At 42.3% G+C, this 27,907-nt stretch overlaps 1 protein-coding gene across 1 annotated transcript; it reads right to left on the minus strand.

Moving 5' to 3' along the window:
- On the minus strand, positions 1-26,846 carry LOC149065919 (G1/S-specific cyclin-D3-like). Its single transcript, XM_089253380.1, has 5 exons — positions 26,524-26,846; positions 22,350-22,565; positions 18,404-18,557; positions 5,184-5,329; positions 1-3,484 (listed from the first exon to the last, which is right to left on the minus strand). Exons 1-5 carry the CDS (start codon positions 26,707-26,709, stop codon positions 3,293-3,295), a joined length of 894 nt encoding a protein of 297 aa, XP_089109506.1. The 5' UTR covers positions 26,710-26,846; the 3' UTR covers positions 1-3,292.
- Between the last annotated feature and the right edge of the window lie 1,061 nt (positions 26,847-27,907).

The raw sequence follows: 27,907 nt of genomic DNA on the forward strand, positions 1-27,907 counted from the left end.
TACAAAAAATATATTTATTTGTGCATAATCGTGTTATCTCGACTGTAAAACAACATCTGGACATCGGAATATCATAATAACGATGACACAAAACATACACAAGCACAGTATATGCGTTCAATCAAATCAGGTACTCAAGTTTGTGGAATTAACGATGTTACACCAATGATGACTAAAAAAACACTGATTTTTAAAGGAGACATGTGCTTTTATTGTGAGCCGTTTTATTACAGATGTTTGGGGAAAGGTGTAGAGAGCATGGAAGCGCGATCTTTCCTTTGGACTCCAGTTCTCAAATCATGAGTTTTTGTGCTAACGAGGACATAAGTTTCAGCTATTTACAATCTGTTTCGAGTATAGACCAGTGTTTCACAGCATTCGGTGTTACTGCAATTTAAAGCACAGAAATCACACACATGACAACAATAACTTTTCTCTGAATATTTTTGATAACACTGTTAGAGCCAAGCATTGTAAATTAAAATTTGGAGCAATTATAAATTTTGGAAGTACAGTCAAATTCGGTTATAACGTCAATGATCGGCGTTCCCGGCTGGTTCCCCTAGAGAATATCAATGAACTTTGCTTGTAACATCGATAAAAATACTACGAACTCGGATATAGCGGCTCGTTTTTCGTCATTTGGTGGCGTTTCTTATACCTAAACGATGTGAAAAAGATATTTTTAAGAAGTTAGCACACCGACATGCTCCTAATTACCATGATCCGAATACGGGACACTACGAATAACCCATGGCGATATAATATAACCCCCAAATATTCCATATTGGGGGATATCTCTGACAGTTAGTAATATTTTTTGGTGAGAATCTATAATATCACGTATATTTATGACTCTCATTTTTTTCTGTTTTCCCTCGATCAATTCATCTCATCAACATAATTTTGATGAAATAACAGATCCTGGCACAGCATTCGGTTGAATATCTGATTACATTTTTTGCCGAAAAAAGTTCTCAAAAACGGAAACCTTGGTTGTGTGCATGTAAGGATACCCCGATCATAACGACAAATATTTACGGAAACTTCGATATCGCTATAACCGAGTTTGACTACTTTGAGATACATAAAACTCCAGTAAAACTGTAGCTAGGGTTATCCTCATTTCAAAACCTAATCGTCATGCTACGAGGGTATAAAAAATGAAATACAAGTATTATGGGGAAAATTTTGTATTATGGAAGAAAATGTGCGGAAATTACCGGTTCGCATGATAACCGCGGAGCTGTGAAACACCGCTCAATAGTAACTAACATAGCGAAAATACATATATTTATGTACATATACAGTGTGAAGATATAAATAATTTATGTATATATAAAAGATAATTATATATATTTCTAAACTTTGGTTTATTTTGATACGCCGTTGAGCTCGTTGAGCTCAGAGATCTCGATGAGAACATTTGCTTTTGTTTTTCACCAGGTATGTACACACCGATGTGCTAACATGTAAAAAAAAAAAATACTTTCAAGAAACCGGAAAAAATATATACTCGTAAAACATATATATAAATACGCAACATTAAAACAACAGTATAAAGCTATGATGATGATGAGAATTCTTGGAATTTTGCCGATGGATGCGTCTTTGAGATCAGTCGAATGCAGAAAGAAATGAGTTGTTACAGATAAATTACCGTGATTTTCAGGATAATCAGTTATAATTCTGTTGATTTATCGGACAGTATTGACTAATGTCAGCCAACGTGAATTTACAATCAAATGCAACATGTATGCAGAAGCGTATTTACAAGGGCGGTTGTATATAGCGGGCTAAAATCAAAGGCGTTTAGAGGGATGACAAATTTGAGAAGAATGAGATCAAGAAAATAAGTTAAATTTGTGCAGCCTACAGGCGGTAAAACAATAAATTCGCCTCCGCCTAGAGGGCGAAGGACAAGGTCAACGAGAGGCCAAACGGGTGTCCAAGTATGTTAATAACTAAAAGAGTGACCTAAAGAGTAAGCAACTGAAGGAGTGACTTGGACAGTTTGTGTGTGTGTGTGCAGGAGAAAAACAAAGACCAAAAGAATGAAAAAAATGACGAAGAATTTGTGATGATGTGTGACCGAAACAGTGTGTGCAGGCCATTATGTGGCTCTATATGGTGAAAGCGAAAGAATGACCAAAAGAGTGTGCGAGCATGTGAATGACCAAAAAAGTGATTTATAAAGTGTGTGAGCCTGAGAGTGACCAAAACAGGACGAGGTAAATGAGAGACCAAAAAAGAGTGACTTGAATAGTTTGCAACCACGTGAATGCAAAAACAGTGTGCAACCACGTGAATGCAAAAACAGTGTGCAACCACGTGAATGCAAAAACAGTGTGCAACCACGTGAATGCAAAAACAGTGTGCAACCACGTGAATGCAAAAACAGTGTGCAACCACGTGAATGCAAAAACAGTGTGCAATTATGTGAATGAGCAAAAGAGTGATCCATAGAGTGCAGTGCGGTACGCAAGGGGGCGTTCAGGAGGCCCATGCCTCCCCTCCCCCAAGCCGACCAAAAATTAAAAAAAAAAGTAATATTTCGGTGAAAAAATGTAAACATCAAAATGAAATACCCTTTATACGTTACATTAATCAATTTCTGTTAATTTAAATGCTTTTTGAAAACTGGTAACTCAAAATTTCTCTGTAAGAAAATCTTTGTGCTCTTCCCCTTACTCCTTCAAAGGTCGATCCTGCGTACGTCCCTGATAGAATGCGAGAGCATGGGAATGAGATCTAAAAAGCGAAGGACTGGGTTAGTAAGCGGCAAAAGAGTGACGAAGAAAGCGTGCAAGCATGCGAGTGACCAAAAGAATAACTTAAAGATAGAGGCATATTTAGGGAGGTGTGGGGAGGGGGGGGGGGAGAGTTCAGTGGCGTAAAATTTGAGAGATGAGTGGACAAGAAAATTGGATGAAAATGGGAGAAGTGTGGAACAACCGCAAATCCACCTTCTGCATGTAATGCATGTAATTTTTTAGAAACATCGACTATGCAATCAATTTTTTCTCTATATTCCGTCCATATAAAATTTTCCATATATATATATTACAAGAAAACAACAAATATATTTGAAAGACAAACGTGCAAAAATTCCAGCGTACGAAAAAATATATATATTTATGAGATTTATGAGAATAGTTTCATGTGTATAAATATTTAATTTTTTTGAAGATATCTTATTGCCTATAGACTGAATTTTTTTCTAATTTTTTCGTTTACGATCGTTCTTCCGATCGTTTCTTAGCGGGCGATCGGACGACACTTGATCGTCGCATCATATGAGTACGTCTTGAACATCTGTTGGCGTTTCCGGCTGGCTTTGACTGCAGGCCATGCTGACGACGGAACAGTTTGTCCGGCAACCTCCTGGCACGGAGATGTGGGATTTTAATACGGCTTGTTGCAACTGGGCTATGTTCAGCGACACCAATTCTTCAATGTCCGTCATACAAACTCTGATATAGTCCTGTGGAAAAAAAAAATAATTGTCATTACACATTGATCACAGAGCCGTCCTTAGGTAGCGTGCGACACTGGTGCGGTCTCAGGGGCCACGTGCTCTCTGTGGGGCCACACACACTGACGGTAAATTTTATATTAGAGTACTTCACAATTCTGAAATTATTTCTCTCGCCCTGATTCCGAATTTTCATTAATTCTTGAATTTTTTTTTTTCTGCCGTTAATTCTGTATATACAGGGTGTCCTGTAAGTGTACTAATGCTATCTTTATCTCATCAATCGGCTGTCGTAGAGGTATGATTCCAATTTAAAAAAAAATGCTCAAAAGCGTTCGAAAATTATTCTCTGTAGCAGTTTTGAAAGTTAGAATACAATGTCTTGCACGAAATAAATAAAAAATTAAATTTTTATAAAGGTCCCCCCTTGTCCTTACAGTCAGACATTGTTGCCCTGTATCTCCTGAAGACAACAGAAAAAATTCCATGTTTGTAAATGCAATATTCGTTAAGATATTCAAATTCAAAAAAATCAGAGAAAATTTATGAAAGAGTAGCAAAAACTAACGGACAACGCTCATTTTCTCTCATTTATGCTTGTCCTTTCCTAAATTTTCTGCCATTTTTGAGTTCAAATATTTTGGCGGATAATTGCATTTAGGAACATGGAATTTTTTCCATGTCAAGTTCGCGGCCCGTTTTCATTCATTTTTGTGAGTAGAAGGCTCAGTCAAACCAGGTCCGTTGCCAGAAATTTCGTTCGGGGAAGGGGGGGACCAAAGTGATAGAACAATAGATTTGGCCATCTTTTTTTCATTTTTTTGGTCATTTTCTGACATTTTGGGGGTGGGACCGGACCCGCCAAGTTTCCCCCGGCCTTGAGTGTCAAACCAACGGAAAATAAATGGAAATTAGATGGGAAGCGAGTGAAGCTGTTTAAGCACCTTAATTATTATTGCGTCCAAACGCCAGTGGAATAAACTCAAACACAAGTTCTCTCTGTGATTATCTTCCCTCTCACCCCTCATCATCGCGAAGCTTTGTTTTAAAACTACGAAACAAAGTTGAGAAATTTATTTCATGCCTACTCTATTGTCGTACCTATTACTTATTGTTTTCCTTTCGTTTGTTTTCCCCTCTCCTTTTTTTTTTTTAACTTTCTTTCCCTTTTTCCTAACGTGCGGTTTGGTCAGGACGAGGTTACCACATTTATCGCCGATTCATCAAATAGAGATTACCCGGATTTCTGGCCAATAGCTTGTAAGCGAAGGGGTTAATCTTGAAAAGCTTAACCAGATTTCGTTATCACAAGGCGCCCTCTGCACTTGAGGCCTCTGGGCAGTGCCCATGCCTTAAAACGGCACTATTGATGTATAAAAGTGAAGTAGTGACAGAAAAATCACAGATGGAGACAAATTACGCAAAGGAAACGTACACAGTGAAAATACACAGATAAAGATGAAATGGACTAACTGAGTGAGACTTAGGCCGGGATTACACTATAAAAGTTTAATAAAAGTTACTTTATAAAACTTCGAAAATGCAACCAATAAGCTAGCTCATCGGTTACGTTCGAGCGAGTGAAACCAATAGGATTATTGGTTGTTTTTTCCCCCGTTATGCAAAAGAATCTTTTATCAAACTTCTACAGTGTAATTCCGGCCTAACAATTACGTAAAAGAAAACAGAGAATAATAATTGAACGTACCGAATGAACTGTAGTGATCCTCTCCAAGTTGTCGAGAAGTTCATTTAACGTTGACCAAGGTTTGCTCAGCCACGGGAGACCATGGATCGCTGTTGCTATACTTGCTGCTGCGAGCAGTGATGGTGAATATGATGAGAATTTGTACTCTGTAAAAGAAGAAAGGAAAAGCTTACTTATATATAATTAGGAGATTGGATTTTGGATTTATTGGCGCAAGGACCAATTTGGTCAAACTGCGCCATAATATTATAATTATTTGTATATAGTTTCGAATAATCTTCTGTATCCTCAGAGATCTTTTGAATCGATGGTTTCACTCCATATTTACTGATACAAATTTCAACAGCTGCATCATAACCCAAGCAGAACATTAATTTCGTTCAGGACTTGGAATATAAGTCGATTTTTATGTACAGGGTGTCCCATAAATTCGTAAATAGTTTAGAAGCTCATGAAAATTGTAGGAACTGGTACGTATGAATTTTTAAAGTTTCTACACAGACTTTTTGCTCACCCTGTATTTAGTCTTTATGCTGATAACCAGAGTATACTCTGACCCCGAGGGGAAAATCACACACATAGACGTACATTCGAACATAATTCTAGATGGCTTTATCCAGGCATTAGCCATAATCGTAATCAGTCCATGTACTAATTATTCATGACGAGATTCAGTCACTTATGGGAAAAGCCCTACAAGGATTTCCGAAAACCCAGCTAATGACAGACCCACTCGGAGGAATATAAATATGTATATTAATTATATTGATAGGCAGTGGGTAGAACAAAGAGAGACATTATACAGGACTAGATTTTAATCTGCTTAATATGGCCTATCTACAACAGTTTCGAGGAGCCTATAATAACGGTAGGGCCTTGGTAGCACACATCTAATCTGCATTCACATCACGATATCGACTTTCTACGGAATCTTTAGGTAGCTGTGTAAGTCATTAATCCATTCTCGTACACTTTTTTTTTCCGCCAAGGAAAATAAACATCTGCGCCGTGCATAGGCCCGGCCTAGCCTACTCAAAGTCCCTTTAAAAACCTCCCGTCTTCAACCACGTGTGTGTAGGTATTTTTTTTTTCAAAAAAGGAGAAAGAACGTCGATATTTGTTACGAAATATTCATTTTTTTGGAGATTACTCGCCAAATGGGCATCAAATGGCGAGATTTTCATACATTGACGAGTGGCGGAAACTTCGCCAAATGAATGTATTTGGCGAGAACGAGCAGAAATAGACATGAAATCGACAACTTTTGTTTGCCTCTCATCGTGCAGTAACCATGTTTTTTCGCGGGCAGGTGGTTTTGGCGGGCCTCAGGACCCTTTTGTTCGTGGACGGACGGCGCGCTGCTGCACAGGAAGTTGCCCTAAAGCTCTTTATATTACACATACATATATATATATATATATATATATTTTACCTTTAATGTGCGTTGGGATTGGCTGAATGGCTTCTAGTAGTGGTAGTAATAGTAGTATATAGTAGTACACACACAACACATTTTTACGAAATAACTAAAATACGTAATGGCGGGGAAAGGAAGGCTAGGCATAACAATTTTCAGCCTAGCTATAGGCCAAGTTCTTTCCTCTCTCTCTCTCTTGAATACATATGACGTTTGAAAATAAGGGGGGGGGGGGAGCCTCTCGAGGGATGGGAGGCCCTCACCATATGTTTTTTTTTTGTATTGAAATGTACAGGTGAGGTGAGCTGACTCACTGGGGTGATTTAAATGGCTTCACTGACATTAGCAGGGGACACTAGGTCATTTCCATGGGGAAGAATTATCAACATTAATTATTTTTCCGCGCATAATTTTGATGCTGATTATCTGAAAAATTATCAAATTTGAATTTATGAATTAATATGCCAATTATGAAATTATGATTCATCAATTTTCAATGGATACTTACTGTGACTCGCATCGGCCTAATCCGGTAGGGCCGTTCCGGGAAATTCGGTAGCACGATTTTCGAGATTAAGCATGTGAATTAGTGAGCACACACTTTCAGCTGGGTAGAGTACCCAGAAAACTTTGACCCAGGGCAGGGGTTCTTAACCTTTTTAAGCCGTGACCGAAAATCGACAAAAAAGATCAGCTTCGTGACCCACGGGACTGTTTGTTTTTTGAAATTGGTGAAACCAGTGATGCAATAAGTGCATTTACAACACGACTGTCAGGGAATTTACATAACTCATCTTGTGGGGAAGGGGGGGGGGGGAGAAGCTTCAGCGAATTTATTTTGTGTCGTGACCCATAGCTCAAGAACCCCCTGTCTGTAAGTGCATTTTTGCGACCCATTTCGGAAGCCCATGTGGATGAAGTTGCTGTCGGGACTCATAGTTCAAGAGTCCCTGACTGTCAGTGGATTTGAACGACCCATCTGAGAAGCCCCTGCATGGCCCCCGACAAGGCGTGGGCTGACAAGGCTCCAGCCCTGGGGCCCGGGACGATTTTCACCATTTTTTTTTGCTTTTTCACGCTATAAATTCATCAGAAAGGGGCCCGTGAAAGTCTGGTCGGGAAGGGGGGCGCAAAAGATCCCATTCTAGGGGCCCTGCTCCAGGATGAGGGGGGGGGGCATGAGCCCCTACAACCCAAATTTCGGTTGTGATCTATAGGTTAAGAACCCTAGCCGCTGTGTTGGTCGAGTGGTCATAATGACCCAACTTCAAGGCGCAAATGCGAGATTCGATCTCCCCATTAAAAATCTCGCCACAGAAAGCAGAGAGCAACAGGCCTACACACAAACAGTGAAAGTATTTAGTCATTACACTGCACTCACTTCACATCTGAAATATAGATGGCAGCACTGAAAAATCAGGCGCAACACTAGTTACGCACTCAGAGTGCTAGGTACACACACTTACACTTCTGGCACAACTCCCTAAGTAGCAAATTGCCCATGGCCATAGACCTGAGTTGTGCTCGGTTTGAAAAAAAAAAAAATGTCAAGAACCCCTGTCCTAGGGTCTATGGTGCTCTCAAGATAGCTCCCTGCCATCTGGTCCCGATTTTTGTATGGTCATGCTTGCCCAGGACCTCCGTCATCAAATACAAATACAAATACAACGCCCCAACAGGCAAATTGCCCAACGAGGTGGCTGACTTAAGAACATCATGGATCCCCGAGCCATTTTTTGGAGACCCTACCTACTACTACATGTCATTATAGGGTGTGAAACGCTTTTTACTGATTGAATTGATTGATTTTTTACGTAAATTCATAACCAACAAAACTTTTTCCAAGTAAGATCGATATCCGGATCCCCTGTCATGGACCCCCACATCCTGGAGCAGGGCCCCGACTAACTGAACATTTTTGATTATAATCAGCGTGAAGGTAGGAGCCTAATCCTTCTTTTTTTCCAGGTTCTAATGAAGCCAAAATTTTTGCGGGCCATGCCCAGGTGGGTGATATGCATTAAGACGGCACTGCCCTCCAATATATGAAGAAACACGCGTCCTTTGCGCGCGACACTTGATCAAACAGTTTACTTAATCTGCCTCTTTTGCGGATGGTTTGCATACCAATCGGCTGCTTTGCGACCTTGGCCAATCCTACCCTATAATGACGTTACGGCTAATTTGTTTACTAATCGTTTCCTCTGCGACCAGGGCCGGGGTTTTAACAGCCATCTGGAGTTAATTGCCTACCTATTTACATACATGCTCAATGTCAAAAATGATGCCCCTCTGTGATGCTAACCCTAGTTCTGATGCCCCTCTGCACTTGAGGCTCCCAAGCCGTGCCGGGTGGACCCTCCATCCCTAATGGCAAGTAATATCGACACTTTTCCCACCGGCATACGAGCCACATACAGAGGCACCGACGTGAAGACATTGAAGGGAGTGGGTTGAAAATGATCATTCGTCCCGTATATACGGGACTCAAGCCCGTACGTAGGAGCGATGCATTGTATATTCATGAATAATTGGAGGGAGGGGGGAAGTTCAAATGACCTCAGCTCCCAGGTTCCGGTGCCTATGGCCAGAAACGTCCATCCTAAACACTTGGTGTTGATCCAAAAGTTCATTGGCTTCCTACAGGAAACCATTGACCTCATACTATTTCCTCTAAAAATCAATATGGGTAGTGTGTAAGTAATAATGTTGGTGCTGGACATAGACAAGGGTAATGAGAACCGGATGACCCCAAGATTCACCATAACAGACATTTTCCCAGCATCGGGCTCGTAAAATATCGGCCTAGAATCCTAAGTGGCACACACACACACGTCACAAACCGAAATTTCGCAATCCTCCTAACGTGGACGTCATAGGAGCTCCATTATCTTCACGGACCGGACGTTTTGTGCAATTCTTGTAAGAATTAGTTCCTTTGCGTTTAAGGGGGGCAGGGGGCGCTGGTCGTTAACGCCAGAGGGCGTCATTCAGTCCCTATACACTGATGGTCTTGTGTAAGGACCGTTTGATGATGCTTTCGAGTCTTTTTTCGTTTCCTGTGTCGCTGGTGGTGTAACGGCTGATCTCGCCAACGTCACGCGAGATGAGTCTTGAGCCTCTGCAACATCATCATCATCATCCATGTTGCATGTGTTTTCCGGTCACGTAATTATTACTGCGCATCCCTCTCGAGGGCAGTTTCAAATTAAAACGATTATCTCCAATCTCTTGACGGTGTTTCGTCGATTCTCCCATGGGCAGAGATTATAATCTATCGCCAACACGCACGGATCGTGTGTGTGTGTGAGGCTAATTAATGGTGTTGGACGCCATTTTTTTGTTTCCCACGATGGTCGAATGATATCGCCAGAGAAATATTTTGTTATTCGCGTTATTTGTTTAGCGTTGATCATGAGCATGTGAGCATTTCTTTTCATGCTCGACAGACGATAGTGGAGAGGAATGATAATAATAGTTACTGGAAGGCCTAGTTATATATAGCTGGAAGGCCCTTACGGAATTATCATTTATCTCATTTGCGTGATGAGCTACAAAATGGCGTCGTGGAATAAATTTTCTCTACTGCCATGTGAAAAATTCCGTCATGCATGTCCATGTTGGAATGATTACGTAATGGCACACGAGGCCGTGATAATGATGTGTTATCGATAGATACCGTTGGAATTTGGCCCCCATGGGCTATAGTGTTTAGCGCAGCGTTCTCTCAACATTCTGAAATACTACTTGCGTTCAAAAAGTTCTGAGATTTATTTTATTGCGAAAGAATGAATACACAGAATAGGACCTGTTCATTTGGTTTTTTCCCCCTTCGAAGTAATTACCCTGTGCAATTATACATGTTAGCCATTGTTCATACAGAGGTTTAAATATGGAATGCAAGCCTGTTTATTACACCGTCCACTGCCTTCGTCAATGCACTTCTTCGGAACCTGGTTCAAGATCAGGGAAATAAGCTGATCGTGAGAGTATTGGAATGCGATGTTTTTCTACAGGTTTAGATCTGACATCAGTAGGGATCCGTGAGCCACCGCATTGTCGTGATGGTGCACCGACGACTTGGCCCTCCAAAGATCTGGTCGCTCGCGTCTTTACAGACGTTTAAAGACTTACGGGTCCCTCCTGGTTTTTACTTGTCAAAACGAAGGAATTTCTAGTCTTTCTTTTCTGTTTTTCTTCCTGTCTTTTCCTTCTTTTCTTCGCTACCATAAATGGATCGAAGTTATAGGGGGACTGTATCGAAGCTGCTTTCGAGAACCTTGGTTTCGAGAGGAGGGGGGGGGGGTTCCCCGCCAACTGAAGTAAAACTGTGTAGGTGGGAGGTAATGGAGGGGGGGGGCTCAAATATGGATGCCATCATCACTTTGGATTGACGTTATAACAAGTCATATGATATAGGATCCGAGGAATTGTTTTAAAATGTGAGGGGGGCGCTAATTAAAAAAAAAAAAAATTCCGTGAAGGGGGGAGGTGATGGGGGTCTCTCAAATATGGACGTTCCTGGAGCTTTAAAACCGTAAGGTGCCAATTGTCGAGGACAATATCCGAGAGATCACGCGATATATCTGTTCCAATAACGCCATACAGGAGTTGTTATTGGAACCTTCAAAACATTATCTTTCCGATCCATCATTCTGAAGAGGAGGGCACCCCCCCCCCTTTGATAAGGTGGGGATGACATAGAGGCGTGAACATTACGGGTCATTAGGGAGTTAATACGTGAAGGGAGGGAAGCAGTGTTCCGGGAGGTGAGACCGAGTTAGGGAGCCTCTTGATGGGTGGGGAGGGCCCAGTGAGACCAACAGATGGGATACGGGATGGGTTCCAAATATGTATCCAAAGATAACAAGAAAAAAACAAATCGATTTAGCGTTAAACGAATTTATCCTTATCCCGTTCAACGAGGAGGGACCCTTCAATGCAGATGTAAATCACATGAGATAACTTTGCTACTGAATTCTCTAACTTGCAGCACCCCTTAATGGCATCTGGACCGATCGCGGGGTTCCACAGTTTCCTGGGCCCTTGGCAGGAATCTTGTCCTTGAGTCGTTTTTAAACTTTAAGGACGTAAAAGAAAATTTAACTTACCAGTCATAATTTCGGACAAGCTCTCTCTGATGGTCTCGCCCCCCCCCCACAGTGGCACCTTTACCTGACGAAGGGTTCCCCTTCGCGGGGGTGAATAATTTTCTACATTTTTTTTGTTATTCAGATTTTCATAAGCATTTCGAGGGTTGAAGCACAATCTTGCTTCTTATTACAGAAAAAATAATTAATTTCTATTACCACGACTGTAGGGACCCCAATGGTAGGTCTCTGCGACCACCATTTTTTTCCTCACTGGCCGTGACCACCAGATACTATTATCCATTCATAGTGCATATATATTCATATGTATCCAAGTATCCATTCATATGAAATTGACGAACATTGTAGTGTTTATACGGCAGCGGATTTTCAAATAGGTGACCTTCAGACCTTCCTCCTCCCCGAGGGTGCGCAAAAGGTTGTGGTGTCCGGGAATGAGTTTTAGTAATTAGAGCGCAAATATATTGAGAGCAATTATGGCATAACCCAAGGAGCATGTTACTTTCAGCTACAAGTGGTGGATATATATATATATTTTGGAGGGGGTTCAAGTTGGACTTTGGGGGCCCCCAAAATATTTGAGTGCACAAGGGAATACCATAAATTTTAGACCGTAAACCTCGGACCTGCCAAGGGGTCTTGAAATGTAAAGAGAGACACTGTTATAGGATTTCTAGTCAATGCCCCCCCCCCTCCGAAGCTGACAGCGCTTTACCCCCTCCCCTAGTTACTACGGGCTCCCTTCTGTATTCACACAATTCCATTATGCTTTTTATCGGAAATGGCTTCCTTTTCAGAATAATATTCAGTACAAACTCCCAATACAAAAATGCCGGATTACTTGTTTTCACATCCAAGCTCACGGACTCCCGGAACCTTTCAGGAACCCCCCCCCCCCACTCCCCTTCCCAGGAACTTTTAGCTAACTAAATACTCATGATCGGAGAGGTATTACCTCTAGGGATCAGTATGATTGTTTTTATTTACTGTAGAAATTTACTAGAGGGGGAGCCCAGAAAAATATCCCAGCAAATGTAGACAGAGCCCGGGAAATTGGGGGCCCCCGGTTGTATCGACTGGATTTTAATTCCGAAAAATGGGAGGAGATGTCAAGGACCTACTATTTTTTAAATATGTCTCGGTGTGGGAATAGCCCACTAAACAATTAGAATGTCTAGTCGGCCGTGGTGTGGGCCCATAGCACACATAATCCGTTTTCACTGTAACTTTTCTTCCTCTACACACGCGGAGGAAGGCCCCTGGAGGGGTCCCTCAAACAAAACGGATGACTCACGACAAACAGCAGATGCTGTGACAGACGGATCGAAGAAACCTAAACTCGGACATTGCCACACATAGGCAATGCTCACCTGGCACGCGCCAGAAATAATAATAGCGTACGAAAAAAAAAATAATTTTAGGTTGCTTGACTTGTTGGGGGCCCTCGTCCCCACTCCCCTCCATTTTCGTAGGCCTTCACCAGCATAGATGATGATGAGACCTCGACAAGGAGGAACTTCTCTCCTCCGCAAGGTACTATAAAAAAAAAAAAAAAAGATGTACCTTACATTAATAGGGCCAGGTAATCCAGGTGCTACTATATTGTGGGTAAAGAGGAGAGGGGGAGCCACCGAGACCTTAACATCTGCCTCCTCCTCTTCTAGGTGAAAATAGAAAAGGGGCCCGAAAATGGGGAGTTTTTAAAACATTTCCTTCTAACAAAGCTCTTATTTGGGCTCGTGGATGAGCCACGCGACCTCAGTACTGTGAAGATACCCCCCGAGGTGGGCCCTAAATAGGACGAACATGTCTATCGCTTATTATTGACTTACTGGGCGCCCCCTCTTTTTTTTTAATCGGTATAATGAACCTTCCGTGGACAATTGATGACCCCGCGCGATTTAAATTTTTTGTGGACCCCTACTTGATTTTTTTCAGGGAGAGGGAGGGCTTCTTTGATTTCTTCTTGAATTGGGGACCCACAAGCAGCACGGGGGTCTTCCCCCTTCCAAGAATCCTTTCATTTGGCCAAGAGTGTTCAACCTTTAGGACAGCGTGGACCATTTCATTGGTTTGAAAACGTGTTGCGGGGTGCGTAAGTGACCTGGAAATGTGTCGCGGGCCACTAAAGTTATCTGAAACTGTGCCGCAGGTCACTAAAGTGATATGGAAATGTGCCATGGGCAGCTTAAATGCTCTGGAACTGTGCCGCGGGTGACTCGTGTTTTGTAAATATGCCAGGGGTCACTTCCGTGATCTGAGAATATACCACGGGCAATTTAAGTCATGGGGAAATCTGTCTATGTGGGCTGCTTTGATCTTGATCTGTGCCGCGGGTAACTTGAACGATGTGGGACGGCGCCTAGAGACGATCATGTGCTTTGAAACTGTGCCACACATGGTGATTTGGAGATATGTTGTGATTCGCTCAAGTACTTTGGAAATGTGCCGCGGGCTACTTAATTGACTTTCAAATGTGAAGCTTAGCTCGTCAAAAGCCATTCTCACAAAATTAGGGTTGAGGTCATGGACTATCGATTTTGGACCCGCAGGCCATAGGTTGAGAATATACGCTTTAAGGCCGAAACACACCACGCTGACGTTACGTGTTAATCACGTCACGTCAGTGTGGCGTGTTTTGGCCTTTAGACCCTCAGGGTTTCACGGACAACGTGACGAAAACTGAAATAAATTATTAGCATTTTTAGCAACATAACAGATACTGAAGTGGGGGACAATGAAATAACTGGGGGGGAGGGCCCTGTACCAGAATGTGGTGGGGGGGGGGGCTCTTTTGTGTTGGAAAAATGTCTGAACGTGTGTGTTCTGTTTAATTCAAACTTAATGAAAATAACCGTTAAGATTGTACAGAGTAAATGGACGTGACGTCACAGGATGTTGATCATGCATTGAGATTACGCATGCGTAATGACTTTATCGAAAGGGCGTTGGGGGGCCCCGAACCGATACCTAAATTTTTCCCACGCCAACACCCAAAATCACTTTCGATATGCTTGAGGGGCTTCGAATGCCTTCGAATGATATACGATAATCAGTGATTATTGAGCCGCAATTAGAAACCAAAAAAGGCTCAGGGCACTTTCGGGTGTCGAAGGAAAAAATACTTGGAGGTCTAATCTAATTTCTGAAGGTGCCGACAAGGCCCCCAGAGATGTCTAAACACAAAAATCATCTTGGGGCCCCCTCAGATACATTGAGGAATACACGATAATGAGATCTGATACTACTATGATCTTTGATAGAATAAGCAGCTGAATTTTCAGCTTCCATTAACACGGTGCTTTCACTTTTTTTGCCCAGGAGCCCTAATTCTCAGGACGATCAGACCTTGACGTGGGGGGGGGGGGGCGCAATGAGCAAAAAAAAAAAAAAAAGGATTAGTGGGGGCCCCAGAAGCAGCGGGTTAGTCAGTATATATATATGACATTCAAATTGTGGGCCACCCCCAAAAATTATGAGTCACTACGCAAATGCTTCAGCTGCCCATGCGGAAATTGGGCCCCCCCATGATGCTTTTAGACACCTATTGTCAGAATCCACACATACCAAGGGCCGCAAGATCTCTACGTTTGCTCCCTTCATGGACAAAAATTTTAAGGGGAGCCCCTTGGGAATTATTTCAAACCAAAACAGAATGTAATCGACAATGAAACAGAAATAAAAAATTCTCTCAGTGTTTGATGAAGAAGGGGGGCCCCGAATAAGTATTAATCAGTAAACACCCATTGGGTTATCAACTTAAATAATATTGGGTAGGCCCGTTTAGGGGCCTCACGGAACGAATCTGCCTGAAGGTATGTGGTAGCGCATTTCTAGTAGCCTCTTTTTACCATAGGCCCCCTTATTCGATGACGTTAGTCGCGTGCCTCAGGTCTGTGAAATTGGGTGATGGAGTAGAGAGAAGAGAGGCCCCTCCCTCCACCCGGGCCCCTCTTCCATTAACGGAGAGCAGATGAAAAAGTCCAATACACACCAGATGTACAGTGTTCAGCTTTTCTCTTTTACTCCCTCCCTTTTTTTCGAAAAGGACAATAATTATTGTAGTATGACGGCACGTAAGTGGGGGGGGGGGCCCTCGGACCGCCCCCTGCCTCATGGTATACACGCGCTGATGGACAGCGACAAACACACACGCATGTATATACACAAATCGATGGTGTCCCGGACGCAGACCGGAAAAAAAAATACCCTCACATTTTACACCTGGTATATATTTTGAAAATAGCGGCTGTTGACCGGCCAGGTGGGCCCGACGTCCCCATCCCCCGTCCCCATGTCCCGTTTGTTTACCAATCGCAAGCCTAATGAATGTGTATTGTGTCCATGGGTCCGAAGGCCCGATCGGACACACGGATGGACTTGAATTAAGTAGGAATGAGTCGGTTCTTATCTGATAGCCCCTGGGCCGGACCTAAGCGGATTCAAAACGCGCTTCAAAAATATTAAGGGACATAAAATTAGATTTAAATAAATTAAGACGTATGCAGTGGCCATGTTAACAGCAGCATTTGAGGGTGGATTTTTTTTGGCTTTGGGATGGGCCCGGATCAAACCGCAACGAGGAGAGGGCAGTCAGGTCTGCTGTTTCAGGACCGTTTAGTTCATACATGAGCAATCTATGGCCCGCGGGACAAATTCCCCCCCCCCCCCCTTTAGTGAAGTGGTCTGTGATCTCTAATCTAATTTTGCAAAAATCCTGGAAAATCTGAAAATCCTGACACATTTCCAGTTCACCCAAGCGGTCCGTGTGCAACATTTCTAGATCACTAAAGTGACCCGTGGTGCAGTTTTGCATCACGTAGTTGGCCCCGCGACATGCTCCCATCTGGGCACTATGTTATCCATGTAACCCATTTCATAGAAACTCATTCCAGAGCAACTAGGTGGCCCGCGGCACATTTACATGCCACTTCTTATTGAGTGACATGAACCTGCATGACCTGCAACAGCACAGTTCCAGATCATTTAAGTGACGTTTGACACATTGTCAAACGTCACCAACGAAGTGGCCTGCAACACTTTTTTCATAGATCCCAAATCAGGTGGCCCTACAGCACTTTTTTACACCAGTGAAGTGGCCTGCAACATTTTTTCATACGTGAATGAATGATACGTTTCAATGAAGGGGCCCGCGACACTTTTTCCATACATCACCAATGAAGTGGCCCGCCCCACTTTCCAAAAGGTTGAGCACCCTTGGTTTAGTTTGACCAACTCTTTCCATTTTAACGGGTTAGATAATATATTTTTGCTACTAAATGCGGCCCGGGCCTGAATATATATACACGGATTGGCGGATGAACTTCCGTAGGCGAGAGCTCCGGCCCTGTGATGAATTTTAGTCTAGTTCTATCTCGCAATGGATGTATAGTAAAAAAAAAGTTGATCCTCCTTTCTCAAGGTTAAAGCCGCTTAGACACAAATCCCCCGGGGACCTTCATTGGTAGTGGGGGGGGGGAGAGAATGTTCCTCCATTATCTGCTCCCAGGGTACATGATGATGAGATCTAATACAACTATGATTCTTGATACAAGTAGATGAATTCGGCCTCATTGGATAGGGCCTCACTGGACAGAATCAATCTGCAGTATCAATCTCCGCTGATTCTAAAGACTTGACTTTCCCATAACGCCCTTAGCAAAAGATTAGTTGGTGGCCCCAACAGTTTCTGGTTTGTCAGTGGATATATTTTGTTGAAATTTTGAGCTCCTTAAAATCCCGAGCCCCTAGGCAAATAGGCACTCTACTGCCCACGCGGAAAAAAAGGGCCCCAATGATGCTGTCGCTCACCTATTATAAGAATCTACGCATATTGAGGGCCTATGCTTGTCGTTGTTTACAGCCGTGAACTTAACTGATCGGTCAGAGCCCTCTCTGCCCTATTGAAAAGATAGCTAATAATATCTATAAGCCGGTAATTGGAGATAGGCCTAACGACGGGAACAAAGGCCACAACAAAATACAAATTATGTGACGGGGGTCGTTATTTATTCCGCGAGGCCGTCGGCCGCGATTATTACGGCTTTCATTAGACCGTGAACTTTCACCTGCCTTTTAAAAAGAGACCTCACTCATCCTTATATGAGTCTCTTGATGCCTTCTTGAATTGTAAAACAATACAGTAGGTAGGCAAGGCCCTCCCGAGAGGCCCTGCGACACCTGCCGCTGACCCCGGCGATGGAGAAATACCTACCTAGGTATCATCACCGTCTCCTCCCAATTTCCGTTACACGGATGGATCTTTTGTACTAGGCCGAATCGTTAGAATTAAAGGAACGAAAGCACCTGCATCTTTTTAAAGATCCTCAAGGAAGGATAGGAGGGGGCCCCCGGTACACGCAAGGGCCTATGAGGAATAAGGATGTTATGCTCATTATACTTTTTATTTTGGTGAGGATGAGGTTGCCGATTAGGATATTTTTTAGGGACCCATTGACACCAATTTAAACGACCAAGGCCAAATTGGGACCCTTTCCAGGCACACAATATACCAGGTACTAGTCAGGCCTAACTCGTAGTTAGAAGCACCTGGTGGTTATTGCTAGAACTCTTTGGAATTCATGATGCTAATGATTAGATGAGAGAAGGAAAAATTGGTTCTCGTATTTGTATCCGAGGGCCCTTTCGAAAAAAAAAATAATTAATTGAACAATTGGTGGGGGGGCCCTTACCTGTTGCGCAGAGGGCGATGAATGTGTTCGTGTGCCTCCTGACGATATCCTGTTCATCAACACCTAATCGGGCTATGATGGGGTCGACGAAGTCGCAGGCTACGATGGAGGCCATGTCCCACTTTAACCGGCTCAAGACCATCAACTCCCACGTCTGCAAAGAAAAAAACAACACATTAATATTTTTTGGGGAAGAGGGAGCCCACTAGAGCCTAATTGATATACATGAAAAATATATGTGTGTATTATTAAAAATCTTCCGTAATTTATGGAGCCTCCTATTAGAATTGGGGACCATCGTGATTTATGATACTGTTAAATTGTCTTAAAATCAGGAGTGACTGAAGGGGCTCTAGAGCATGGGAGCCCGCAAGACAGACTTTTCACAGGACCTTCCATAGTGAATTTATAGCATGATAAAAACAAAAAATGGTTTTGGCCTCAGGGCTGGAGCAACGCCAGTCCCCTGTGTTGCATGTGCTGGGGGCCCTGTTTGAATCGGAGCTTATCCTAAATTATGGTACTGTCAAATTGCTTCGAGATCAGAAAAAGTTGACAGGCTCTATCTTAGCCTAGGATTCCTAGGAGGGGGGGGGGTGCTGCTGCGTGATTCAAGGTACTGCCAAACTGCCCCAAGGTCGGTGAATGCTGACGGTGCTCAACCCTGGGTTCCCTGTTTGAATTGCGGTCCACATTGATTCATGGGGCTGCCGATTTACCTCACGATCAGGATCTGTTGCAAAAGCCCTGTTTGAATCCGGGCTCACAGGTATTTATTGTACTGCCAAATGGTCTCATGATCAGTGAAGGCTGGCGGGAGTCCTGAATTTAGCCTGGGGTCCTGATTCAAATTGGAGCCCATCGTGATGTATGATACTGCCACATTGTCCCAAGATCAAGAAAACCTGATGGTGGTCAAGCCTAGGAGCCTGGTTTGAATCCGAGGCCAACGGTGATTCAGGGTGTGGCCAAATTACCTGAAGATCAGGGGATGGCTGACGGGACTCTAACCTGGGGCCCTGGATTCAAACAGGGCCCACAGTTATTTATGGTGCTCAAGATCAGGGGAGGCTGACGAGGCTCTAATTTGGAGATCCTGGGACTAAACTTTGAATGTGAATTTTTTACCCTTTAAATTCTGGTAGTTGTTTTAGAAAAGGGGGGGGGGGCGGCTTTGCTAAAAAATCTTTCCAGGGGACCCTTTTAAGTAGGGGGTGGCATGAATAAGATATTTAAATCCTAAAAGCTGAGCGTCAATGTTTTCATTCTTATTAGAAAGCCTTAGCAAGTTTTTTTTTTTTGCACTTCGGTAAATTTTCGTTGTATGGTGCAAAATATTGCCCATGGGCATTTTACGGAGGTATTGGGGACGCTATCCCCCACCCCAGCGTCAAAGACGGAGCTGGCTGATCATGGAATATATGAACTGACAATATCATCATCGTCATGTTCCCAGCAATCATCATCGTGCCCCCCCCCCCCACATGCTCGCGAGAATTCGCGGCTATGAAATAGGTTATTTTTAAAAATCTCGGGCACAACAATGATGCCAAACTTTGGCGGTAACTAGTCTCAAGGACGCGGCCATCTCAAAAAAAGGTGGCCAAGCACTTCTAAGATTTGACCGATAAAATTCTGATAAATTGACATTGACTCCAAGAAGAGCTCGTATCTCACAAAAATAATCCATGGGGCCCCAATCAGCAATTACCCCTTTCACAGAAATTGCAGTAAGAAAGAATAAAATACAATGGGTCAATATTGCGATACCCGCCACCCATTGGGGGGCCTCTACTAATTTTACTCCCATAATCTCACTGCCATTATGTGACATTATGATTCCAATTGTCGGATAAGTATGAGCGTAATCACTTTGTGCCGTTTTGCGCCAGTGATTCCTAGCATTGTTTAGACACCGTCCAGCGACTCTTGACTACACAACAGGATCACTGTCGTGGACTATCAATAAGGACATAGCGCCCCCCCCCCATAACATGCACTTGGTTACCCGGAGCAAGTGTGCATTTTAGCACAAAACCTTCTCCATATGGTTGAATGGGGGAGGAGAAGGAATAGAGGAAGATTTATTTCGGGATCTCACTTCGGGTCCCCCCCAGTTGCCCATTCCTGCATCAGAAAACCGACATGAGCAATGTTTCTAATATAACAATTGATTCAGTGGAACTTATTATCCAACTTCGAGGCAAATATTGCCTTAAGCCCGTTTTAAGCCCCCTAATAATTTTCTGTCCGGTGTGACTGCATCCTTCTCACCTGCCAAAGTCAAACCCCACCCCCACACACCGCCGCGGGACACTTTATGGAAATGAAGATGTATATCTTTTGTAAGTGAAAGCTTAGGTGATGTCCTCCTTCCGCCACAAGGGTAGGACTAACCGGAGTCCCTTAGAACGAATCTTATCATTTTTTGGTTTGATTTTTCCCACTGTAAATTCACTATAGAGGTCCCGGAAAAAATCTGCTAGGGACCCTGCTGAAGGAGGGGGGGGGAGACGCTATGGCCGGTTCTTCACGTCCTGGAACCAGTCCCCTTGATCATGATCCTGGGTTAGCTCTAGGTGACAATAGGACCACCCTTTATAATGATAAATAAAAAAAATGCATAACAGTCATGTGATTCACTTTGTACCTTAATCTAACCTGGAGGCCTAACGGGGTATTTTATTGCCTGCTGGTTGCCACTGAATTCCTAAGAAGAGTTCCTGGAACCGATAAACAGCAGCAGCTGCTTGGCGATTATTCATCCCCATTTGTATAAACACACACACACATGGGCAGCTGCTCGCTTGGCAACCCTCTTCCTATTCAGTGTTTGTTCATCCTTGTGTTTGGGTCAACAACTCGTAAAATTTACGGATCCGTCGCCAAGGTGTACATTTGATGAGTCAATATACGGCACCTGAAGTTTATTGTAAATTCATCAAACAAAAGACTAATGCAAAATCTTCACGAGACTCGGGGCTTTTGTGTCCTCCTTCAGGGGACCCATGATTTCTGAGAGTATGTAAACTATTGGCTAGTAATTCCAGTAGGATAGCCGCCCATGAGATCCTGGGCCATGTCTGGATGGCCATGGTTTCATGGACAGTTCTGCTGGATTCCGAAAGTAAGTATAGTCACACCTATCACATATTTCACTTAGGTGCTTTATTTTGTCACATCTGTCATTATACACAGCTCTGTGGACCCCTTAATTACCTGTCAGAACCCTTCTGCGGACAGGAATCCGAGAATGGAATCTTTGGCGTGACCCTGTATAGTGAATTTATAGTGTGGGAAAAAAATTAAGAATTTTTTCTGGCCAATTAAACTCCTAATTTCCATTGCATCCCTAGTCATCGCTAAGCCATTACATGTCATGGCTATGCCCCCTCCCTCCCGGTGGGTCCCTAGACCAGATTTTCACATAGTGAATTTATATAGTGTGTAAAAGAAAATAATAATAACAGTAGGGATTTATCACGGGCTGAAATACTGGTAGCCCCACCCATGTGGAGGCCATAGTCATAAGCCCCCCCCCCCTTTCCACTTGACTTTCAACTGTGGCCTCCCTTACTATATCCCAGGTCCGCAAGAGGGTCACGAGAACCCAGGTTGAGAACCACTGGTATAACTATGATCCTAGGCTAAGTATCTTGTGAAAAACCTTAGTGTAGACTTAGATTCCGTTTCTTCCTAAGACAGTGGAATCGGAGCTGGAGGAGGGGGATGGGTGTTGTGGGTGTTCGAGCACCCACAAAAATTGATGGAGCGGGTTCGAACACCCCTAGAATTGATTCAGAAATTTCCTATATGAAACTCAAGGCGAGTATCCGGAGGTTCGAAACATTCCCGACGCTCCTGTCCCAAGACGACCCCAATGGATTGGATGGAATGGTCACGAATCGAGAATCTCTTAGTTTTAACAATGAAATACAAAACTCACCATCATGTCATTAGCTGTGACAGAATAGTCGGTGTAGTAGATGAGGGTGTCCACGGCCAGTGTCCGGCTCTGCCTCAGTTTCGACGCCATCAACAGGCAGACCGCACCCAGTAGCTGTAAATGCGTCTTCTGTATACTGACCAGAGACAGAAACCTGTCCATGTATGACATGGCTAATGGGAAGATGATGTCCTCCGTCCCTTGTTCTTCACAAACCTGAATAAGAATTAGAAAAACCATCAAATATTGAATCACTAAATCATATATGCTCAACCAATGACCCGCGGGCCAAATGTTCTTCAGAGTCATCTGATGCGGCCCGCAACTTCAAACCAATTTTGTAAAAATTAACTAAATCATTATTCATACATGTACGAGTATTGTTTGTTTGTACAACAACAACAAACCGACCATGACCCCCGCTCTGTACCCCACAAGGGATATAAGCTGGTCATTCAAAAGAATATTAGTCATGGCGGAAGGAATCTGAGGTTGTCCACAGGTCCCTGCCTCTCACTGCAATGCGATATTACTGGTGACTTTTGAATGCAATGTATTCTGTAACAGAGTGTGTGTGCGTAGTACCGTCCCCCGGTCCTGCTCTGTCTGCCAGGAGACGCAAGCGGTTTGCTCAGTCGGAAGCAAACTATAGAGGAGAAGGCCGGTCAACAACTACACCAAGAGGCCCTCAAAATCCTCCAACCCTAGCAGGAAAAGCCCTTTCCATCAAACGGCAACATCACTCAAGTGGCCCTCTCCACACTTTCATATCACTAGGTGACACCCTTCACATTCTCAGATCACTTAAGTGTGTCCCTCTTCATACTTTCAGATCACTTAGGTGGCCATCTCCGTACTTTCAAACCGCTTAAATGACCCCTCTACACTTCCAGATCACTTAAATGAACCGCAGCCAGGGAAATCGAAAATAAATTTCTACCCGTGCGGGGCCTATTTTTAGCACCCCGATCACCTTTTTCTAGTCGGCAAAGCTTTTTCCTTCTTTTAAACTTGGATTTGGTACGCACACCCCTTCTAGAGCGGCCTCCCGCGTGTGTCACACGACCCAAGAGCCCACGATACATTTCCAGATCACTTGACAGCCCTCTTCGCATTCCCTGCCCACTCAAGCGTGTGTGATTAACTTAACTCATTCGCCGCCACATTTCCAAATCACTGAAGTCGCCCGCGATATGATTCCAATCCCATGAAGTGGCCCGCAATCTCCAAAGCGTCGAGCGCCCCAGCATTAAACGGTTCGGCCATTATCATGCTCCAGGTCGTGCTCCAGTAAACTTTCGAGGAACGAGGTTATTTGTATGTACTACGTGAATCTTGGACCGGCCATGGAAAGGGAAGTTGTGATTGGAGGAGAGGAAGTCCCCTCCATTTTTTAAAAGGTAGAGAGAGAGGAACCTTTCCTCAAGACAGGAGTGTCTTTGTTGGGCAGAATATAAAGGAAAGGAAAAAGATGCTCAATAAAAAAGGAGTCTCTCCCGTGTATGTATTTGATCCCTCCTATTATTCCAACAATGAATACAGCATCCGGAGTCCCCGGAAATGGTTGGTCGCCATTGCCACCTTTCCTGTCTCTTTCTACCGTGTGCGTATGTGTCTCTGCTTCCTTCTGTGTCCCCCTAGTGTTATGAAAACACAGTTTAAATGTCCCTAAAAATTGTCGAAAATTCCATACACAGGTATTTTACTTGGAATTTTTTTCTTCATTTTTTTACTGTATGGGTCATTCAAGTGCCGTCTTAACGCAAGGGCTCACCTGGGCACCTCCGGGGGGGGGGGGGGGGGGGCTCGAGTGCAGGAGGGGAAGGGGGGGGGGCTCAGGATAATGAGATCTCTGGTTAAGATTTTCGAGATTTTAAGCATGTGAATTGGTACGAAAGCATTATACGTCAATTAAGGGGCCTCAGAAAAATTAATTTTCCCGTTGGGCCCCATGAGGCTCTTAAGACGGTCTTGTCATTGATGAGACGTGAATGACCGTTAGCGTGAAGACACTATTAAGAGTCATCACCCTGGATATGAAGATTGGTAATTTCCACGTTATACACAGAACCGGAATTGAGTTGGACTGTGCAGTAATTTGTTATTCTTCATTTTTTTTGCTGTCATCACTATTTAAATCAAGGGTGCCCCAACCTTTACGAGAGTGCGCGCCACTCCATTGGTTTAAAGAAGTGTCGTGAGGCCACTTACGGTTGGAATTGTGTGGGTCACTCTTGCGATCTATAAATATGCCACTTAAGACATTAGGAAATGTATCGTGAGCCGCTTGAGTGATCTGTAACTGTGGCGCGGGTAACTAAAGTGATGTTGAACTGCATTGCCGGCCTCTTAAGTGCTCTGGGAATGTACCGCAGTCCACTCAAGTGATCTGGAACTGCGTGGCGGGTGACTTGAATGATGTGGAATTGCACCGCGGACAGCTTGAAAGGTCGGGAACTGTGCCGTTGGTTACTCGGGTGATCTTTAAACAAGCTCCGGGTCACTTAAGTGACCTGAGAATGTGCCCCCCGGGCCACCTACATGATGCGTAACTGCTCCGCGCGTTACTTAAGTGATGTATAAATGCGACTAGTTAATTTGTACTTTTTAAGTTTGAGGTCGCAGACCAATACCAGATGACTCTAGGGGGGGGGGGGGAGCGCATTTGGACTGCTCAGCGGGGCGATGGGGTGAGCGTGTAGGATTTGAATAATATATCGTCAAGTCTCGAGAGCATTTTGATTTAGCCTGATATCGAAATACAATAATGGTTGAAGGTCCTTCACCTATACCGTCGGCGTTTGACCTGAGAGCTATCATAGACATACGTAGAATAATTGGAAATTAAAGTATTTTCATGCAATAATATAATCAACAATTGACAGTTAAAGCTTTTTTACCAATGCACTTGACATTTGACAATAAACATTTTTTTTGGGACATTGAACACATTTCAATAGTGTGTGCTTCACTGAATGTTAGAAATAGTCGATTTCCAACAATGGGTCTAAGAAAAACATATTCACCAATGTTCTCCACACGCATCCAATAGGCTAAATTACCCGGCCTATATGTTACCCGGGGACGGGGGTTTAAATCTTTCAGACACTCTGCGGGCCAAATCGAAACTTCCGATGAAGTCCGCGGGCCACCAAATCATGCAATTTAGTCAAATCTTAATAGAAGGGGCCAATGGAGGCCTCGTGTTAAACAGGGACAAAAAATAATTGAAGACATTTATCTATTCTGAAATTAATTCTCTTATTAATTATCAATTTTGATTGGTTCTGAAATAATTCTTTTCACTAATTCTGAAAAAAAATTTTTTGATTGATTACTGATTAAATAAATCAATTCTGAGATTAATTTAAATCTGAAATCACTTTAAATGATTATGTAATTACAGTAGAATCACGTTATAACGAACTCCGGGAGACCGGAGAAATCCCTTCGTTACAGCGAAATTTCGCTATAAAAGAATTACAGGTATTTGCATTGTTCTTATGTAAACTTATCTGGGGGATTAGAAAAGTGTTCGTTAAAACGAGATTTTCGCTATAACGGTATTCGTTAAAACGGGATTCGACTGTATTCATTTCGATAATTCTGAGATTATTTCTTCTCAATACGTCTTGAGATCATTTCTTTCAATGATTTTGCAATTAGTGTTTTATTGATTGTGAAATAATTTGTATCAGAAATTATGAAATTATTTTCCTCATTAATTTTCAGTTTTCATCAATTTGATTCAGAATTATTTCTTTCATTTATTCTAGAAATACTTCTTTCATTTATTCTAGAAATACTTCTTTCATTTATTCTAGAAATACTTCTTTCATTTATTCTAGAAATACTTCTTTCATTTATTCTAGAAATACTTCTTTCATTTATTCTAGAAATACTTCTTTCATTAATTCCGAAATTATTTCTTGCAATAATAATTGTTAAAAAATTAAATTATTAAAGAATAATTATTCTATATAAATAGAATTACATAATAGAATATTATATAGAGTGATTAATGAAACTTCAAACATTTATGAAAATGATCAGCGGGCCACGACAAAAAGCTCCGAGAGCCAAATGTGGCCCGCGGGTAATGCTTTGTGAAAGACCCCTGCCGGCACAACCTAAAAAAAATATTAATTATTAACAAATAATTTTTCTTAATTACCTCAAGCATCCATTTGGCGACGATCCTCCTCATGTAAGGTTTTATCTCTTTCTGGACATGTTGGAAATAACACCGGTGGTCAACACTGTAGAATGTCCTGTTCTGTGAAGCCAGGAGCTGGTCCATGACCCTCGGGTCTTTACTCACAACCGGGTCGAGTTCGGCTCGAAGTATCCGATCAACCATCACAGAAATTATATTGTATTATATTTTTTTCTCCAAAAAATTAGGATCACTGGGATTTTCCAAGAGCCGATCAAATGGTGGGATTTTTCAGAGACAGAGAGGATGATGGATATCTTCCAGACCAGACGGGTCAGGTGTGTTTAATGTGAAGGCAGCTTCCCAAGCTACCAGTTTTACACCTGGTAGGGTTGCAAGGAAACTTTCCATTCACTTTCGGTCAGGTGTTCATCAGTAACTCGCCAAACGCTGTCCGAAATCGCGCCAAATGTGTTTCGGCATCGTATCTGGTGTGCGAAGCCGCACGGCAGATAACTTGCCAATGTAGAGTGACACGAATATCCAGTGACATCACGTTTAAATGTCCCCGAGACCGTCTGTCATTGGCTGGAAGTTAGAGGTGGGATGTTCACGTGACCGAGAGCAGCTGGATTCGGTTTCCGTGTTTTGCGCTCAAACGGGGAATTTATATTTATTATTATTATTAATTATTTTTAAGTATTCAATTAAGGAATTTTTATTTATTTATAATTTTGATTTATTCATTGTTAAAGATTTATTTAGTTTTTTAAAATTAATTTCAATTATTTATTTTTAAATTTTTATTTTATTCATTATTTTAAATTACTTATTCTTAAATTTTCATTTATTTTCATCTACTTGTCATTTAAAATGATCTGTTACTAAATTTCTATTCATTTTAACTTATTTACTATTTTAGTTTATATATTATTAAATTTTTATTTATTTTTGTTCATTATTTCAAATTATTTGTTCTTAAATTTTTATTTATTCATTATGTAATTTTTAAATTATTCAATTCGAATTGCTATTAGTTTTAAATTATTATTTATTTTAAATTATCATTATCATTCTTAATCATTATTATTATTTTTAAATTTGGGGATCTCAATATCATTACTTTTTTAACTGAACGTTATTAATTTTCAATTTTTGCTTCAGTCTGTTCCGGATTTCTATTAACTGTTGCCAACTAATGAAAAAAATTAAAGTAAAGTTTGGTGGAAGGATTTTAATTTTCGAATTTGCTAAAACACAATAAACAGATAAGAAATACAAATTACATTTTCAAGAATTTAATCAAAAAATTTGTATTAAATTTTCAAATTAAAAAACAAAACCGTAACAATGATAACAATTTTGTATTTTGGCCATTAGCACTTTAAAAAGATTGGCAAGA

Source organism: Pholcus phalangioides, unplaced genomic scaffold, assembly GCF_987345545.1.
Source record: "Pholcus phalangioides strain wild (caught in Gottingen) unplaced genomic scaffold, Ppha-v1.0 ptg000037l_1, whole genome shotgun sequence".
In the NCBI taxonomy this organism is placed as follows: Eukaryota; Metazoa; Arthropoda; class Arachnida; order Araneae; family Pholcidae; genus Pholcus; species Pholcus phalangioides.